The sequence below is a fragment of the Triplophysa rosa genome, linkage group LG21 (assembly GCF_024868665.1).
Source record: "Triplophysa rosa linkage group LG21, Trosa_1v2, whole genome shotgun sequence".
Lineage (NCBI taxonomy): Eukaryota > Metazoa > Chordata > Actinopteri > Cypriniformes > Nemacheilidae > Triplophysa > Triplophysa rosa.
In genome coordinates, this window is record NC_079910.1 from 8,288,790 (window position 1) to 8,308,029 (window position 19,240).

General features: G+C 38.4%; 1 protein-coding gene across 3 annotated transcripts in view; it reads left to right on the forward strand.

The window, feature by feature from the left end:
* The first annotated feature begins 2,949 nt into the window (after positions 1 to 2,949).
* Positions 2,950 to 19,240, forward strand: part of fignl2 (fidgetin like 2) — a 28,854-nt gene continuing 12,563 nt past the window's right edge. Inside the window, exons 1-3 of one of the 3 annotated variants that reach the window (XM_057319998.1) lie at positions 2,950 to 3,054; positions 16,956 to 17,099; positions 17,473 to 17,502. In XM_057319998.1, coding sequence (XP_057175981.1) covers positions 17,075 to 17,099; positions 17,473 to 17,502 — 55 coding nt within the window. In that variant the 5' untranslated portion in view covers positions 2,950 to 3,054; positions 16,956 to 17,074. Of the gene's footprint in view, positions 3,055 to 15,209; positions 15,391 to 16,955; positions 17,100 to 17,472; positions 17,503 to 19,240 lie in introns of those variants that run through there. The other 2 variants (XM_057319997.1, XM_057319999.1) reach the window with 2 other exon arrangements.

Consider the following 19,240-nt stretch of genomic DNA (forward strand, 5'->3'; position numbering starts at 1 on the left):
CCGTCTCACAAAGTGCAGCGATGCATGCAAATGACGTCACACGGGCCACTGCGCTAACTTACTGCAACAAGCTCTTCATTAGAACGACATGCGGAAAAGCTCCTTGTCTATCGATCTAACTGCTATTGGAGGTCTGCGCTTGGATCTCATGTCCGGTGAGGCGTATCGTCATCTGGCAGGTATTGTTACAGACAGTCAGTGGAACATGAGCTTCACTGTCTGGACAGGAAACCATCAGAGAGGAGCTCCCTAGTCATGTTTAGACTTCTTTCACTCGAATACACATTTCTTTGTCAATTTTACAGCAGAATATTTTCTTTTCAATAAATTTATTGCCAGGTAGAAGTAAATACCGTTCGCTTGGTTTCTTTAACTGCTTTGCTCTAAAAGATTCCAATCTTGGAATGGCCACTGTCGGTGGAGTGCCGGTAAAGCCTTGTCGATTTCATTAAAAATGGGGACAGATGTTTGTCATTACCTTTATTGATAAGTGTATGGTCAATAGTGTGATTTATTCAAGAGGCACAGGCTAAGCTTTAGTCACAAGTTTTACAGTGGCTTGATCAATACCACATAACGAACAAGTACAAGAGCAGCACTCACGACCGAAAGAGTGGAAGCAAAGGGTTTCAGCACATCCAGGGCCAATAAATGAGCTACCTGGAATACATGTTGAGAAAATGTGCTTACTCTTGGAATGTGTGGGTATAGTTGTCAGGAGACTTTCAGCGGTGATCTGCACCTTGACTCCATGCTTCATTATAAAAAAATGATTTTAATCGAATTATTTTTATGCTGGGTTTCTGACCTTAGGACCTTAAATTTATTGAGAGAAAAAAAAAAATCTTTGGTTACGCTGCAGGGAAATTTCATATACACTAATACAAAAACGTCACTTATATTGGTGAAAAGGAAAAAAATGTACATGTCCTAAATTTTATGGATGTAAATATGTTTTAACAGGTAACTTCAAAACGTGCTTCATGTGAAATATACATTTCTTCTGAAAGATTCAGTTGAAGATAAGCAAAGTCAGTTCTAGTACAAATAGCAGCCGGATACCAAATGCATATTTTTATGTTTTAGGCTACTTTCCCTTATACATGTATGCATTGTAACTCAAAGTTTTGATTATTAAGAATAAAAAGTTCACCAACCTGTTATTTGAGTTTTAGTATTCTGTGCAAGTTTATAACATTATAACAATATCTCTGATCTCATCACTTTAAGTGGATACACGTGGTATCATTGCTTCACATATTATCACTTTTGCTTGACAGGGTTGCCACAGTCCAGTTTGTCAACTCATCCGTCTAAAAGTAAACCTGGACTGCACTATGAAAGTCTCCCATAGACGTCATTGTGGTTAAAAGATGGATCTATTACACAATTTGTGACGGTAAGAATTGCACAGCAGGCCCAGAGCTTGTCAGAACCTGTACTGCCAGATCCAAAATAGAGCCGCAGGGTGCTTCATTGTTAATCAGGCATAATGGCTTTGGTACATTATGAGCTTATCATACTTGTGCTTATTTTATCAAATTTAAAATGTTATTTTTGCCGTATAGGAAATAACAATTAGGAATTGTGATTAAAGCCATTTTTGTGATTTGTTGTGCATATTTGTTGACACACCTATTTTCTTTACTTCTTTTTAGATGCCATTATGTTTATAAGATCTTATTACAAGTATTCAAGCCTATTATACTATTCTTTTTTTGTAATAGCGAGCACAGATTATGAAAGATAAACCACATTAAAATGTTTGTCCTTATGAACAATGACTAAAGTACATTTTTTATGCTCAGTGTGTTGTAGGGGTGGCCACTGAGCCGTCTGTTTGTCCGATCTGGTTGTTTCTGGATCCACTGGACCAGTCTGACGAGAGAGGCACATTCCTCTGACAGATATAGAGCTTGTAGATGCTGCAGCTCTGGGTTCCAGCGCAAATGCAATTACGACAGCCTTACAATGTCACGGCAGACACGACCCTGACAGCGGCTAAAGAATGAGCAGTTTAGAGATTGAATTATCCTGCTGCAGCATCGCTGCCTCTGTCTAGGGTGTGAAGGATGATATAGGGCTAGGTCTAGTGCTTAACCGCATTTCATTTTCTCTCGCACGCTCTTGCGTGTATCTCTGTAGTGAAATCGGCAGACTTTTCATGTAAACTAAAAGGTATATTTAACCATTATCGTTCTGTTATCAACTGTAATCATTTACTCACCCTCATGTCTTGTAAGGACAATGTATGCTATTATTTTTGTCTGTGGGGAAAAACTCTCTTAAAGGGATAGTTCACCCAATAATGAAACTTATTTTATCATGTACTCACCCTCTTTTCATTTCAAACCTGTATGACTTTCTTTCTTCTACAGAAGTGAAGATATTTTAAAGAATGTTGGTAGCCGTACAACGGCGGTGCCCATTCACTTCTATTGTATGGACACGAAACCAACGCAAGTCAATAGGTACCACCGTTCTTTGGTTACCGACAAAAACATCTGCTTTTGTGTTCTGCAGAGGAAAGTAAGTCATACAAGTCTGAAATAACAAGAGGGTGAACTAACCCTCAAAAATAACAATAAACAAGTAAAAACATTCTTTGCATTTTTGTCCATACGCTAAAGAAATACTATATAGACTATATAGATGATGTTTATGGTTCGTTTCGGAGCACGCACGACAGTTCTCTGCATACTAAGAGCTGTCATTATGTCAAGAGCTACGCTGCGACTTTTCAAAAGTTTTTACTTTTATGTTGCACTGAAAAATAACATTGTGGAAGGCATGAGTGGGTAAATCATTATATAGCATAATGTTCATGTTGTGGTAATTTATTACTTTAATTCCAATAACAAACTTTTTTTTGCATGACACATTATAAAAAGCTGCCCCCAAACATCTAAAATTGTTTTGCCTTTTTTTATAGGGCAGAGCGAAGGCATACAAGAAAAGGAGAGAAAACATGTCAACAGTCAAACACATTGCCCGAATGACAACCGCAGCTGAATGTTTTCGAACAGACACACCATCTGCTAGGCCACCACACAGGTAAACACATCAAGTTCCCTAAGCTTTCATTCTATTTAAGAAGCAATTACTGTCATATTATTCAAGACTGGACAGCAGCCCAGAACCACACTATTGGGTAAAAACCTGTGCTAATGAATTTGCGCCTCGCTGCTGACAGAAATCAATGCACGTTTTCTCTATACCATCATATGACTGAAAGTACGCTTGCGGTAACCTCCTCTTTGCCTGACTGTTATATATTTTATCCTTTGCCTTACAGTCTCTATAGCTTACATGACAGCACTTTCACGGATTAATTAATGCTTTTATAATGGTCCATATGTGTCCAGTGTGGAGTACTGGAGTCATTGTGTTGCTCATGTAATGAAGGCTTAAATGAACTATTAATTCATGTGGCCGAAGGACAGAAGAAACAGCTAATGTCACTTTGCTTCTGTGTGAGGCAGGAAGAAATCCATCACTCTAACAAACCCCTTTTGTACGACATCAGTCTGAACACGCTCCTGTATGTTTCAATCTGGATTTCTGTGTATGCACCTTTTGATAAGCAGAGAGGGATGATATTGAATTTTGTGTGTGCGTCTGGGTAGATGCAGGACGGTGTGCTGTGCATATTGAAAATCATTCAGACAGTTGTACAGTTTAACCTTGAAACACCACCATCATAAACGTTAATTAATGTTGTTGACAAAAGAGTTGTGTGGTGAGAGAGTGTATGTGGGCTTTGTGTGAGTTAATATGCCATTGTGAGTTTTTACGCCTTTGCTTGAAGGTTCGTGGTCTTGATGACCGCGTGTAGTTTGACAACGTGGCAGCCTCTTTCATAAAAGTGAAATTACAAGTGCTCACAGTAGGTTTTATGTGCGTGAAGCAAATATTTTGCAAGAAGTGAGTATACTCTGATTTTTTTCCCCTTCCAGCCATACTCACCGATAGCAGATCGACAACCCGTGAGCACCACCACACTCACGTAATCAAGAGAATTCTAAAAGATTTATTGCAAGCAAGACTTCAATAGCCAATGACAGCAGTGGGGACTTGCTGGTTTTGTTAATCACTGTCTAACTCAGCCAGTTAAGAGCTATATTTAGCCTTAGATGGTATATGTATACAATCCCTAAAGCACGGTTTTATCAGCTGGCAATTTTCAATGCACATTTGTGATCCATGTGAAACCCAGCTATAAAGTCATTTATTTGTGATGCACTATTTCTACTTAAACCCACCCTGCTAAAAAATAGTAATCATTACATAAATTCTAGTGGTTTCCATTAAAATACCATTATGAACCACACATTTTTACAAATTGAAACAAATGTCTTGGGCTTTAATGGGTGTTCTATTGATTCCCATCTGCATCTAATGTGTTTTGGGCAGGGTTCTATTATTTTTTCGGCAGGGAAACCAATCAAATCTAAAGAATATCCTGTGAAAGTATAATATTTCAATTTTGATTTAGTTTGATTTTGACTGACTAAGGCCATGTCAAAGACTTACAGTAAATCATATTGAAATAAATGGTTAAAATCAAACTCTGATGCTCGTCACTAATAACTAGATTTTTGACATTTATAGTTAACTATAATAATTAACAAAGCACATTTGTGCAGTTTTATCAAGCACCTGTTACAGTTTTCTCTCCCTTTCTCCCTCATTTATTACCACACAAACAAACGTTTGAGAAGTTGGCTAGTTAGATACAATATAATATGCTAACAATCCCCTTACAGTTCTGTTAATGATAACAAATATGCTTATTTTATTAAAAGAAAATGCAGTGGTTTTAAAAGTGGGGGTGAGTTATCAGCAGAAAGTATAATAGAAATGAATCGCGATTGTGACCCCTGGACGCTATCGCGATGGAGGGGGACCCCTTGTCGGGCTCAATTTCTGTAACACCTGCCGAAGCGGCAGAAGCTTCACGGGCAGGCTTACAAAAACACAGAAATAGTGTAGTTTAAATGCTTGGCTTTCATGATCTCCTTTTGTTTCTTATCTCCCGGTGGTCCGAAAGTCAGTGTGTCGCACTTTTCTGACACAAAACGATGTTGTTACGTATCCTCTCGCTTTTTTAAGTGGGTATATGGTAATCCTTAACCTTTTCTAGTGGCTATACGACGTATGTATTAAACAATGTAAATCATTAAAATGTAAAAAATCTCTCTCTTAATTTTATTTTGTATAGTTTATGCAAAAAGAATCCTAGATATAATCCTACATATTCCACTATAGAATTAAAGTCACACAAGTACCATCGTCACTCAAAAAATGAACTGTCGCTGCTGTTAGTTTAAGTTAACTATGTTATTTATACTAAATATTTAGATCTGTCAGCTTTACTTAACAAGTGTTTGACTGGTCAACTTAACATTGTTGAGTAGAACGTAAAATTGTTGAGATTACTTAATATAAACAAGTTAATTCAACATGACTGGTTGAGGGGGATTTTCAGTTCCCAGCATGCTTTGCGTAAGACTGCATTTAGGCAGTAAATTTCGAAATTTAGTGTTATTTTAAGTGTTTTTCAGTAAAGAAAAAAAACTTGTTTGTGCTTAATGTTCATTTATCTTTGAGGTTTAAAAGAGTTTGTTGTATTTTTTTGTTTTATGGTTACCATTGTTTAGAAGAGTGGTACATATGGTTAGGCTGTGAGAGGTTAAAGCGCTCATGATGTCTATTGCATCATTCAATGAGCTTTAACTTTGCTAATGCCAGTACTGAGATGCCTCTCATCTGATTTGCTCATTGTGTTTTGACTTACATGCAGTAAGTAAGTCTGTATATAATTTATGTATGACAACAAAAAGTACCATTGAGAAGGATAAATATTGAGTTCAATTAACTTAAAATTACTGGTACAATCGGAATGGTTTGGATTTACTCAAAAAAGTTTTGTCAACGTTGCTTAAATGTATTTTGTTGATACAACTTAAGTGTTATTTGTTCAAATTACTTAATATTGTTGCGTGGAACCACTTGACGCAGCTTTTTTAAGTAAATTCAACAAATCAATTTTTTGAGTGCACCTACTAAAGGTTTTGGACAGTTACTAAAGATCGTGATACTTGTTCAACAGGAACATGCAGGCAGTTAATGACCAATTTTTTTCAGGGCTTAGCATTAAAGAACTGGACTCTAACCCAGTGATGGCACTTTAGGGAGCTGATGAACAGGGCGGGGAGCACTAATAGATTCAGTTCTGTGCCAAAATGGATCCTATCTCCTCCCAGGCTGCTGTGTTGTCACTGTATTTGTGGATCAAATAAATTATTGATGGATAGCTGATCGAGAACTCAATTACTGGCAGATTGGATGGGGAAGGCGGACACTAGGACACCAAGGCCTGATTGAATTAGCACCTGAGCGTGGAGAGAGTGTCCTTCAGACTCGGCTCTCTATCCGGGACCACCTGGGGAACCCAAATGCCTCGAGCCATTGCTGTCAACTTCTCGTGTGCCCATATGGGGAAATTTGCAGGACAAATTTTCATTTCCTTTAGACAAAATGCCCTATATCATGGGAGATTTTTTAAACATTTTTAGTATTATTGCTATATAGTGGGGTCCAAAGTTTGGGATTTCAAATGAAATCTAAAAAGTGATACGTTTTAAGATTTTAACAAAACATAGAAAGGGAATACTGTACATATGTAAGATACTACAAGTTTTTCTTTGACCCTGTTAATGCATTTGTTTTACTTTATTTACACCTAGTCATTCCAAACCTGTATGACTGACTTTCTTATGCAAAACACAAAGGAAGATATTTTAAAGAACGGTAATCAAAAACAGGGATCCTCATTGACTATCATTGTATGGTCTCAAAACCACTTAGAAATTTCTCAAAATATTCTGTGTTCCACAGAAAGTCATATACAGTACATATGTTACACGTATGTATACAGATTTTATAGTTGCACAGAACGACATGAGGAAAATGAAAATGTCTTGAAAACGTATTTCCGGTGGAGCCCACAATATGAAGCATTAATGCTTTTGCTTGTTTATATGGCGCTTCACTCGCGTGTGCGTTTGTGCACAGGCGTGTTAACATGCATTTACATGCATAGACCTTGGCACATCTGTTGAATATGTCTTCTGCCGCTGCTGCCATTTTCAGCTTCAATATAAGCAGCAATGAGACAGACGTAGGCTGAAAATATATGTGCATAAATATTGGCATTTATAGGAATCTCATTCATATAACATGACGCATTGAATTGGAATCTTGCCTCCCAAGGAAAGAAGCTATTATAAAGTTAATGTGGGCTCAGGATAGAGAGCTAGAGGGTGAATTGGGTGCATTTATCTTTTTCTGTTGGTCAGCAATGGAAAGAAAAAGTTAAAGAGAAAAGGTTGCTGATACAGAGGAACACCTTTATTGAACAGATCAATTCGCTTCAGTCATCAGACACGTTTTACCGAGACAGGGAGAGAGCTGTGTGTTCCTCTTTGTGCACCCAGGGTCACATTCGGTTCTAAAGTCCATTTGTAGTTGATGCATAATAAATCTGTAGATTTTAGTTTAGTTTTTAGGTAAAATATATGCATTAGAGATTTTATTTTATTTTGGTTGTTTTGGGTGCTATTTTATATTATTTTTATTTGTTTTTTAATAAAAAAAAAATCCTGGAATGAGTGCACCCGTTTGAGACTTTCATTGCCATTGGAGACACTGACGTAGCTTGACGGCAAGCAGTTTTTGTTGCTGTTTTGCCCTACACAGTCTGGACTATTCAGAGACTTTCCTCAGTGTTACAGTGCTTGCTCTTGGGTTAGATGGTGTACTCAAATAGAGACTTTGGAAACAGTTCTATTATACGTACATATTTATTGATAGACTATAAAGAATACGCTGATGTCAGCTTTACTGACAGCCTTAAGCCAACAGGCTCCAGCAATATGGCTCACCATCAGTTTTCAATGCAGTGTGTGTGGGTTGTATCACAGCGTCTCTGTCTCACCAGACGCCATTCTGGCTCCAGCTGCACCCCCCCAGAGTTGCTGCCTGTTCAATTTATTGCTGCTTCAGGCTCTCTGCATGAGCCAAAACTCACCACCTAGAGATATTGTACTCATGTCAATCAGAATTTTCATATTTGTCTTCATAAAGGTGCCAAGGAAGGTTAGAGGGATATTTTCCATATTCATCGGCACATACTCGCACCATTGATCAAGTGCTGATTAGTGCTGCAAATCAGATAAACGTCTGACGGTGGAATTCTATTTCTGATCAATACGCTGGATCTGCTCTAAAACTATCAATCACGGAGCAACAGAAAGGAAAATCAACATTGTTTGATAATGCTGTGCGTACTGCTTTAAAGTCAATGTAAACAGTGTAAGCACGTCGAATGATAAACAGAGATGCTTTTTGATTTGTCAGGTACAATGACATTGATCAGATGAATGGTGATGGTGACTTCATGAATCATGCAAGTGTGAAACTGCTGCGATCTGAAATGTGTCCATCTCTCTGTACTTGACTCATCCGTGCCAACTCAGAGCTTCAGCTATATTTAGAGTTCCTGACATCAAGCCCTGTTGAGGGAAGAGCTGGTGGAAACGTTATCCCGACACAACGGGCCAGTCCTGGTTTGACAAAGGAGCTCAAGTGACATACAGAGAGTTGCAGTCCAAGTCATTGTTCACTCATGTTGCCTCAGACAAAATGTTTAAAAGAGAATATCTGAGGCTATCTGTGCTTATTGGCAACGAATCACAATAGTGAATTGCTCCAGTAACTGACTAGTTAGTGACGTTGACTTTTTAATTTTTTATTAATTACATTCGATACTCGATTTGTTATATTTGATGTTCGATAGACTTGTGCAGGGATGACATTTTTTGTAGGCCAACCCGGAAAGTAGCGCCATTTTGTGTTAACATATTTCTGTACTGGTAGGTGATTAGGGTGAGTGTATTAACTTTTCATATCACACAAAATAATTATTTTTAATACAATTACCATTAGCGTTTAGCCACACATGAATGGCAACAATGCCAGTGGTTAGCCACAGTAACCGGAGTTTGCCCCTGAAGCTAGTGGATAAACCTGCTTCTGTCTTTCATTAGAGCGCGAAAGCATTCTCCTCTGACTCCTCTTTCAGCTTTTGAAGAGCGTTGCCACTTTGATCAAAGAACATTTTAAACCACATACTTCCCCTAAAGTCTTTGCGGCTATTGCTGTAGCATGCAATGATCCATCTTGCTGTTTCTGCAAACTGGCTGGTTTTTCCAAAGCGCTTATAACCACAATAACCAGATATGGGTGGTATCATTAAACACTTGTTTTGTACACTTTCCCGGCTTTCAAGGAATCGTTTTCAACCTGCCTGTTAGTTGATTATTCACTCTTTAACCGGCTCACACACAAATCTAAATTTGACCATGGCATGTGCGTATTGCATTTGGAATGGCATTAAAATCTAAATTCATCATAGGTGACCTTTTGTGTGCACAAAGGCCTGCTTGTGCTGCCCTAAACGCCATTCCTGTGCGACACAGAAAGTTCATGTTTCTCTGTGGGCTGTGTCACATGCCCTTGGCCAGATTAGCAGCCTTGCATGGACGTGACTAGCGTCTGTGTGAGAGGAAGGCGTTAAAATGAAACCCAGTTGCTTTTGGTGCTTTGGCATAAACTTGCAGTGCAAAACCAGATTGGTTGATCTATTGTTTTTCAATATAATTGCAAAAATAATACACTGTTTGCAAATAAGTTTTCCAAACCCTGTCTGCCATTAGTTGTGGATAATACTGTGGATGGCATAGTTCAGGCATTTTAGGATAAATTTGCAGTTTGAAATATTTGAGTTTACTGTATATTAAAATCTAAGAACTTTGACTTTTGATTGCAGACATTGGTTTATGAGCTCAGTATGTATCATTGAAATCTCTTCTAAAACATTATAGAATGTATGTCCGAGGGTATTTGGTTAAGGAGGAAAAAATCTGTCAATCAAGTGTCTATACTGTAGGACATACTGAGGTAAATTGAGAAATCGCTTTTTCTGTTGGTATGAAGCTCCAACCAAAAATTGCCATTCAGCAAGTCTTTTGCTTTCTATCTCTCTCACTCCATAAACTCAGACTCTGTAGAAACACAGAGCTTAAATAGAAACTGAGGAGTCACAGTGCTGGATTTAACCCCTGTGCGCTGATCCCTCAGGCTGTTGCTTAATTCTCCAATTTTCAGCTGTTAGAGATAGAAAAGGAATAATAAACATTTGAAACACCCAGCAATAATCCATCTGACCCCTCTCCCCTCCTCTGTATGGACACTGAGGCCGGGCTAGAGTTTCACTCCATCCTAATCTCAGCCAAAGACTCTGCACTCGTTCGGCCTGCTAATGAAACCATATCGCCAAACTTGAGCGGCCTGGGACTGATTATCACCACATTCATGCGCACCCCTCACAATCACATAAACACACACAAACTCAATGACGACTGTGTGTGTGGTTTGTGATAGCATTGTGTATGCAATGGGGTTCAAATAGGGCCTGAAATCCTTATATTTTTCAAAGCAAATTGTTTCATATTCTTAAAATATTTGCGACAAAGAAGCATTTGGAACATCAATGTGAAAGAGTTTAAGGGTATTAAGAGCAAAATAGTAAATCAACATAATAAAAGTAAGGGCATCACAGCATGTATTATACAGCAATAGTACGGACACATTAATCATGTAATGTTGTTGATCATGTATATAAATGCATTTTTAAAGAATACATAATGTGTGTATGTACTGTACATTATATTTATAAATATTTTTATAAATGAACAAATTTATGAATAAGCCTAAATTTTTATAAATCTCTTTATAAAGCTTAAAAAATATTAGGATTTTTACATTATAATGTGGCAAAAGGCTATACATCTCATTCAGAATATCATACAAAAGTCCCACCGTTTTGATTGACATATTTTATATTTATTCAGCTACAGGCGAGAATGAACACATGTCTTCAGGAGTGTCTCGTGCTAGATCGGTGCTACCTAATTATAGACTCATTTTATTTTAAGTGGTTGCTAGAAAAAAGCAGGACAATATTCCCAGCCCTGCGTACCACTCAGCAGTGTACAGCTGTCACGTAAGATGAGAGCTGAAAAAGTAGCCTATTAAACCGCCAAACTGCTGAAAATGTAAACATAAATGACCGCAGCTTATTGAGCTTTAAACTGAAAATCACCGGCGTGTCATCTTCATTAAGGGATGTGTTAGAGTAGCCCTGCACTTTTGCTCACATAATGAGTACCAGCGGGGGTGAGTGCAAAGCTTGCAGTTTCTCATTCAACCAAATTACTTATTACCCTGATTCATCACGCCGACTGTCATTTGTGCACCTGAACCCCCTTCACTATATTGGTGGGACACGTACAAGCTGCTAAACTTGGACAGAGTTGGCATGACCTCCTACTGTGAGGTCACATTGTGTTTTTTGTGTTTTAGGTCCAAAGCAACGTGACTCGATCTGTGTTTATGTTGAGTCTAAGATGCTCTTTTCTTTAATATGCTTAGATGATCTTATTGGCATGGTGAACATGTGGTGTTGAAGGCTCCCATAGGATCTGTTATATATTAATAATTTCATATAGACAGCAATGAGATTATATGGGGAAAACATTTGAGACTTCTGTTTCAGTCTCTTGCTTTTTACATCTAGAATTTTAAAACAGATTTGACAAGATACAAAAATCTGACATTTCTCATCAATGCTTATTCGTATAAAAAACACTTAACAAGACATGCAGTTATGAAAGAGCAACTTGTGAGAAATACAATTTTTCTCTGTGGTTGTACTGGATGATGAATTGTACACACTTGAGTTGATTTTATGAGTGACACCTGTCAAACTCACTCTTCTCTTCTCTTCCTCTCTCTCTCTCTCTCTCTAAAGTAAGGCTGGTCATTAATGCTGTACTCAGCAGGCTTGCAGTAAGCCAGACTGCTTGCCTCAGCGTTAATGGTTGATTTTTGCCTTTTCTGGTAGATAAAGAGTGATAGGCGAGATTCCTCATAAGGCCCTGTCAATCCACTCCAATACATCACTATCATCTCCCAGTTACAGTCTAGATAAAAACCTACACCGTTATTATAGACTGATCCACATTGAAATGGCATTGCTGCATACCTACAGTATGTTAAAGCATCACGCACTGTGACCACCTGTATATTGCATTTAGTTTCCATTTATTTGCACCATTTAAACAAATGCATGAAAATGGGTAGCTACCATTTCACCCCAAGCTTTGTGCTGAGCTACAGTGGTTTCCACTGGAGTACCACTATTTTAAGGCTTTTTGTGAGGAAGTCTCTTTTGAACAGGGGTGGTGCTGAATGGAAGCATCGGGATAAAAGACCTTTGTTGGACAAAGGATAGTTTTATAGATGCTGATGGTGCAAATTGATGTGCAGCGTTGACTTGGTTACTGGCCGCACAGCTTTTCCGTGGTGGGTGTACAGAACTCTGATTTGCCAATGACATACAGGAAAATAATGGAAGTTTTGTTCCATTAATGCTATGTGATGCATTTGGGAGCTGGTGTAACAAGAGAAGGAGATGCACATGGTTCAACACAACACTCCAAAAACAGATCCTCAGCTGTGCTGAAACGCTCCATTCACAGAGACAACTTCACAGACCATGTACACCCTCACAAATTGCTGATGAGCTCCAAAAATAAAAGCACAGGACTGCAGTCCACCTGTGAAAATGTGGGAGTCCATTACGTTAGCCCCCCCATGCTAACATGCTAAATGGTCAGTATGGCAGCTGCGGCCGTATCATGTGTTCACATTGAAACTTTGAGCTGTACACCACGTTCTAATGTCCAAAACTATTTTGGAAGACATTGTGTTTATCTTTGTTGTTTTCCCGTATGTTGAAATATATGCAGCAGCGGTGCTGAAAATCCTCAGTTGACAGATTGGACTTTGGTGTCAATAAAAGTTTCCCATGGCTGTCATGACCTTTGCTGATGCAACAACTACAAGCATCAGAGTCACTTTTTTGACCTCACTTTAAAGCTGTTCTCAGTTGCTTTTTTGGTTAAAAATCAGGTATTGATCAAGTACATAAACAATCAGCGTTCCAAACTGTCTCCTTTTACCTTACCAACGTTAAGTGTGTAATAATGATAGCACAGATATAATTTGAGCTGTCGGGTTTGATTCTGTGGGAAATATTAGTTGTTTTTAACTCACATAAAGATAAGTACGCAAAAGTAACCTTCAATTTGATGCTTTAAACAGAGATGGCGATAGAGAAGCAAAAGTTACGTTAAGTTAGTTAAAGGTCCAGTGTGTGATTTTTGGAGGATCTTATTGACAGAAATGCAATATAATATACATAAGTATGTATTCATAGTTGTATAAAGACCTTACATAATGAAGCGTTATGTTTATATTACCTTAGATTGAGTTATTTCTATTTCTGTCATGACAACCCTCGGAGGGTTTGGCATGGTAGTGTACATGACATATAAATGTATTTGGTCTTGGCGGAATAGATCTGCTACGCTGCTGCGGCGGAGCAAGTACGGAGACTTGCTACTGCCAATACATTCACAGCATGCTGCTGTGTGCATATAAAGAATGCTGCTGCTGCACATATACTTTATGAATAAACCCTCTTAGCTTACATGATCACCTTGTAGCAGATCCATACCTGTGGAGCTGGTGAATGAGGAGGGTTTCTGAAACCCGCTGCTACAACGAACACTAGCCAATATTTAAACGTAGAGCAGCAAGCTCATTGGCTGCTGATACGGAGGGTACCAATCAGCTTCACCGTGTAGTAATTATTATGTCAGATTGGTTTAGACTTTAGGAATGCGCCATCTAGAGTTTCATGCCAGAACTTACTCTGTCATTTACACATTCCCCTTGCACGGAATTCGCCATGTTGTTTCTACAGTAGCCCTAAACGGACAAACTGCTCTACAGAGCGCATTTCATAAATGTTATCTCCTTCGGCAAAGAAGTGAACACGTGACGACATCTTAGTTCTGTGTCAGCCACCGTAGTGCTTCGAAGGGATGGGTGGAGAGAGTCGATGCTTGCAATTCAAAATCTCACCGCTAGATGTCACTAAATTTCATACACTGAACTTTTAATTGAAGTTCCAGTACCGATAAAAGGGGTTATATGGCGCGAATACGTGTTTTTCTGTGTCTTTGGTGTGGCATAAGTTGCCCATGCATGTATTAGACACGTAAAATTGCAAAAATTAAAGTGTCGCATTACAAAAGTGATCAATCTAAAAGTGAATGCTCACCCAGACCTGCCTGAAATGCCTCGTGTAACCACACCCCCACAAATCTACGTCAGTTCGTGGTATGAGTTGACTAAGACCGCCCAAATGTATATGCAAGTAAGGTGGGCGTACCTGTCAGTACAATTGCTTTGGAACCTGATGTTCCAAATATGGCAAGAAGTGTTACATTTCCGTCACATGCTTGCAGTATTCGACCAATCACTACGCACTGGTTAACTGGCCAATCATAGCACACCTCGCTTTTCAGAGCGATGAGCTTTGTAAAAAATCTGCGCGTTTCAGAGAGGCGGGGCAAAGAGGAGATAACCTTAAATTGTGTATACACATTGCATTACATCTAAAACAAACGATAATATTCGTTTTAGCCATGTCATACGACCCCTTTAAAGACAACATCATATTTTCTGATATTATGTTTACCACAGATCTGTATTTTTTATACATATTGAATACTATATTGTATAGTGATTATTGTTTCAGTGTCAATTAGAAGCATAATACCTGATGTTCTCACAAGCTTGAGCCAACCGGTATTTTTAATCAGAGGAGTAATTTTAGCATTTTGGCTAAAATAAACACCATTACGATAATTCCCTCAGGGACTAGCTCAGCCTCTTTCCCAAAAACTACCTCTCTCTCTCTCTCTCTCTCTCTCTCTCTCTCTCTCTCTCTCTCTCTCTCTGAAAAAGAATACAAGCCCAAACTCCAAGTATGATTGGCCAGCTGCCCCCACCCTATAGCACCGTTCTCTCTCTCTGTCCTCTCTCTTGCTCTCTGCTTAAATAGTTTTAACAAAAAAAGAGCGAGAGGTAGAGAGAGAAAGAGAGGGGGGATGGGAAAGGTGGGGGAGGGTAATTGTGTGTGTGTACTCTGTTGTCACTGGTTGGGAGGGAAAGAGAGAGAGAGAGAGAGAGAGAGAGAGAGAGAGAGAGAGAGAGAGGGGAAGAGAGGGGAAGAGAGAGAGTTGAGTGTGTCCCATATGTGGAAAAAAGCATAGTACTGCACACACTAGCCTGTCTGCTCCAGGGATTATCTAACTGGTTTTGAATCAAATGAAGAAATGCAGGCATGAGAAGGTAACTGCATCTTGATATTAAACTGCAACCTTTTCTATTTAGTGTTTCTGTTGTCTGTAAATGATTCACCCTGTCTTAGTCCTGAATTGCACCTTCCACTGTTCCTCCTGATAGTTTGAACTCTTCTGCACCGTTTCATTACAACTTTTCTGCTTTAATGTGAAACAGATTCTTGTGCACTCTCTCTTGTGCATGCAGGTGTTTTTTAAAGTGTATGACTTGGTGTGAATTCTGTTGATGTTTGGATACTTGTGTACAGAATTGGGTTTGTATAATGTGTCAGCCTTCATTCTGAGCAAGTTTCGAGGTTGTTGGTTTAGGATAGTGTTTCAGTCTGTGAGCATGTAAAATCTCCTGTGTTATAGCTTAACAGTGTGCACATTTTTTTTGAGGAATAAGATTTTGGATATTTTCTTAACTGTCTGTTGCTGAGGTGTGTCACGAATTTGATACAAGTTTCCCACAATTTCTACTTTTTGTGGTAAAACATGTATGTGTACATCTACAGAAAATTCACTACATTTAACCACAGTTTTTGTAATTGTGTTGTGTATTTTGTGGTGTTTTTATTTACTGGCATATTTGTTAAATTGACCATTAAATCTGTAGACTGGTATAAAAATAATATTTACACATTCACAAAAAAATTTTTGAAAGAGGTTTATGACATAAATACATTTTTGTCAGAATTAAGTTTCAATTTCTCAAAAGCAGCGCTTGGACGGCACACTGTTTGCCTAACGTTATTATGTAATATTTTTCATTCATGTGTGAGCTTCTCTGCACGCTCACTCGAGAGGAAATTATGTTTTGCTTTCTGACAAACCATTCCAATTGTTCATGCTCCGTATTTAACTAATTTATTTTAATTAACTACTTTCCATTAGTTGTTTTTGATGTTTTTATTGAAAGAAAAAATACTTTTTATCACTAATGTGCTTTATTTTAATTGACTTTGAATGTGAGTGTTTTTGTCCAGTTTTTTTTAGGTTATTTCACTACCAAAAAGGTCAACTGATTAAAAACATTTTAATCATCTTTATGATTTTATAAATATATATAAATATATATATAGCTAATATTAAATTGCAAAGATGTTTCATAAAGCACATTTTGATTGTACATTTTACATCTGCCATAGAAAAAAGTGAGCTAATTAAAGCAGGAGTGATTGGGGATAAAATGAGCTTAATTTTGTGAAAGCATGCTCGCCGCTGCGGTTATGAGGCGAGGAGAGAAGCTATGGTATGTGTGGTGCTTTTTGTCAAGGGGTTTAGAAAGCCCTCTTTAGAAGCTGGACACAGCCATACAATCAGCTTAATGCCTATGTGCAGGCTCTTAATGAATACCCCTGTGTGTGTTCAGCCCACAGAGAGAGTTCTTGTGTCCGTGACTGTTTCACTCTTGTCCAAAATTGAGATGACGGCTTAGGAGCTCTTGATTATGGGTTGCAGGCTTGTTGAATTCATGCAACTTTTGTTTACAGATACAAATGATCAGGGGGATTATACAATGTAGTGTATATGATGAACGTTCACCCCTGATAAACCCTTTTTATTTTTCAGGAATAGATTTTATACAGAGTCCCAATGTGAGTTCAAGTGAATGATGGACTACAGCCGTACAGACGCTAACCTGGATTTCCCTGCAGAACTGTCGCCATAATCGAGACCAGGTCCGCAGAATGCTGAGTCCTATTGTTCCCTATAGTAAGTTTAACCACATTTTTGGCCTCAAAATATATGCAATATATACAACTTGTCAACTTGGTGGACTAATAGGAAAATTACCCTATAGCTCCAATTACTGAAGTATCTGTTTTGTTGGTAAACCTGTTTTAGTAATGACACACTTGACAGTGTGTCAAACTAATTGTCATGTTTTTTTACTGCATCTTCGTGTTTTAAAGGGACAGTTTATTCATTTGCACACTCAAATGTAATGTCACACTTTTAAAATTTAACTTTTTTCTTCATTAAAGTGACTTATATTCCAAGTCATAAAATATCATTTACTTTCATTATGTCCTGCTAAACCTGTGACGGAAGAATGTAATGGTTTTTTTTATGTTTTTTTTTTAAGGGAAAAGGATGGGTATATATTGGGAGGGGGGTAAGTTGTCTGACAATTTCATCTCACCACGACTACCAGCATTACCCCACCAGTGTTCAGCTCACAGTTGCTTCCTCTATCTGTCTTTCTCTTCGGCTTCACCTCCACCCCCCTCTCGACTGACCTAATAACTGACGTGTCCAGTTTTAGCCCCCTTGCTAACCCCCCTGCCAGGCTTCATTTGAGCTCTGTGCTGGCCCTCTCGAAAACAGCATTGTTTGCGGGCCAGCATGAGGTTTCTTCCCCCAGTTCTGCCTGAAGAGATGCCTTTTCTCCCCTCTTTAGCTCTTCTTCTCTGGGCTTTATAGCCATGACAGTTACATGAAAAGAGGGAGGGAAATCAAACTAAAGGACCAAGTCACCTCAATTTGAGATGTAATCATGTATTAATGAGTCGCCGGTTTGAATACTTTTAAGTTGGCTTGCTAGGTTGTTGCTTCAACCATTGAAGTGTAATATGGTGTTATAATTCCATTTATAAGACTATTGTTATGTGCGCCAATAGAATTACTTTCAGTGTTTGTTTTGATAAATTCCTTTTGTATTGCGAATAGTCTCCAGCTCTAAATGTGTGTGTAGTTTTAGGTCGTGATGAAAAATAAATTTGACCGAGGGGAGATGGTTATCTTTTCTAATCAATACTGATGATGTTGCTTAGAAGTCAGCCGAAGGTTCCTCTGATGTTCAGTCAAACATTCCTCAGAAGTACGAAGTACAAAGAAGTATTTTGTATTGGAACTCAAATGACGGTTTATGTCAAGACATGCCAATTTAGTTTTTCTGTCTAGCGCATTTTTTAGAAGCATTTGCCTGAAGTGACATGACCGTAATGGCTGTTAATGTGCTTTTACTTTTCTTAAAGATATTTATTAAAGATTTAATTTATTAATTAATTGCCATTATATTATAACTCATATATTTTAACTCAAATTGAAAGTTACTACTCTTGAAAATTGTAAACCAAAAATGTAAAATATTTTTATGTCTGCTCAGTCTCTATTTGCACACTTTATTTCTAAAATTGTCACAAAGCCCTGGCAGAATATTCTGAATTCTTTGAGGATCTGAACAGTGTGCGTGCGTACTATTTCGTTTTCGGTTTATAGGCAAATGTAAGAGAGCTTGATTTTCCAGTGCTGCAACATGCATTTGGATTTAGAACTGATCCATTTATTTATTTTATTTGATAAAAACTTTGTGTGTCTTGGTGAGTGTGTATTATGAATCTTGTACGTTAAATTGTGATGTTAGGACAGCACACAAGAGTGTTGGAAATCCATCCTGTTTAACTCCCATCCTGGCAAACTCCTTGTGTTCCCTATAGTCCTTTAGTTATGGTTCTGTCTCTCACGAGTCCTCTGTTCTGGAATCAGCTGAACGCAGGTCAGCTCATATGGTATATATGTGAACAGTGTCACATCCATGCTGGAATTTTCTTTGTAGAATGTCCAAGCATTTCTGACGTCGGTGTTTATGTTTGACTTAAGATGACAGGCATTTTTGTGCTCGCACAGTCACGCATCAACACTTACGTGTGCATTTGGGTATCGTCTGTCCGTAAAGTGCTCACATTGCATCCACAAACAATTATGCACGATCTCCGATGAGCACGTAGGGACCACAAGCTGAGTCGGACCTGAAGGAAATCTGAGAGAGATTCCTGGGGCCATGGATACTCCTGGAGGGATTTGGTGCAAAGAATCTGTAATCTGCACTTCAAACGCACCCTTAAATCAGT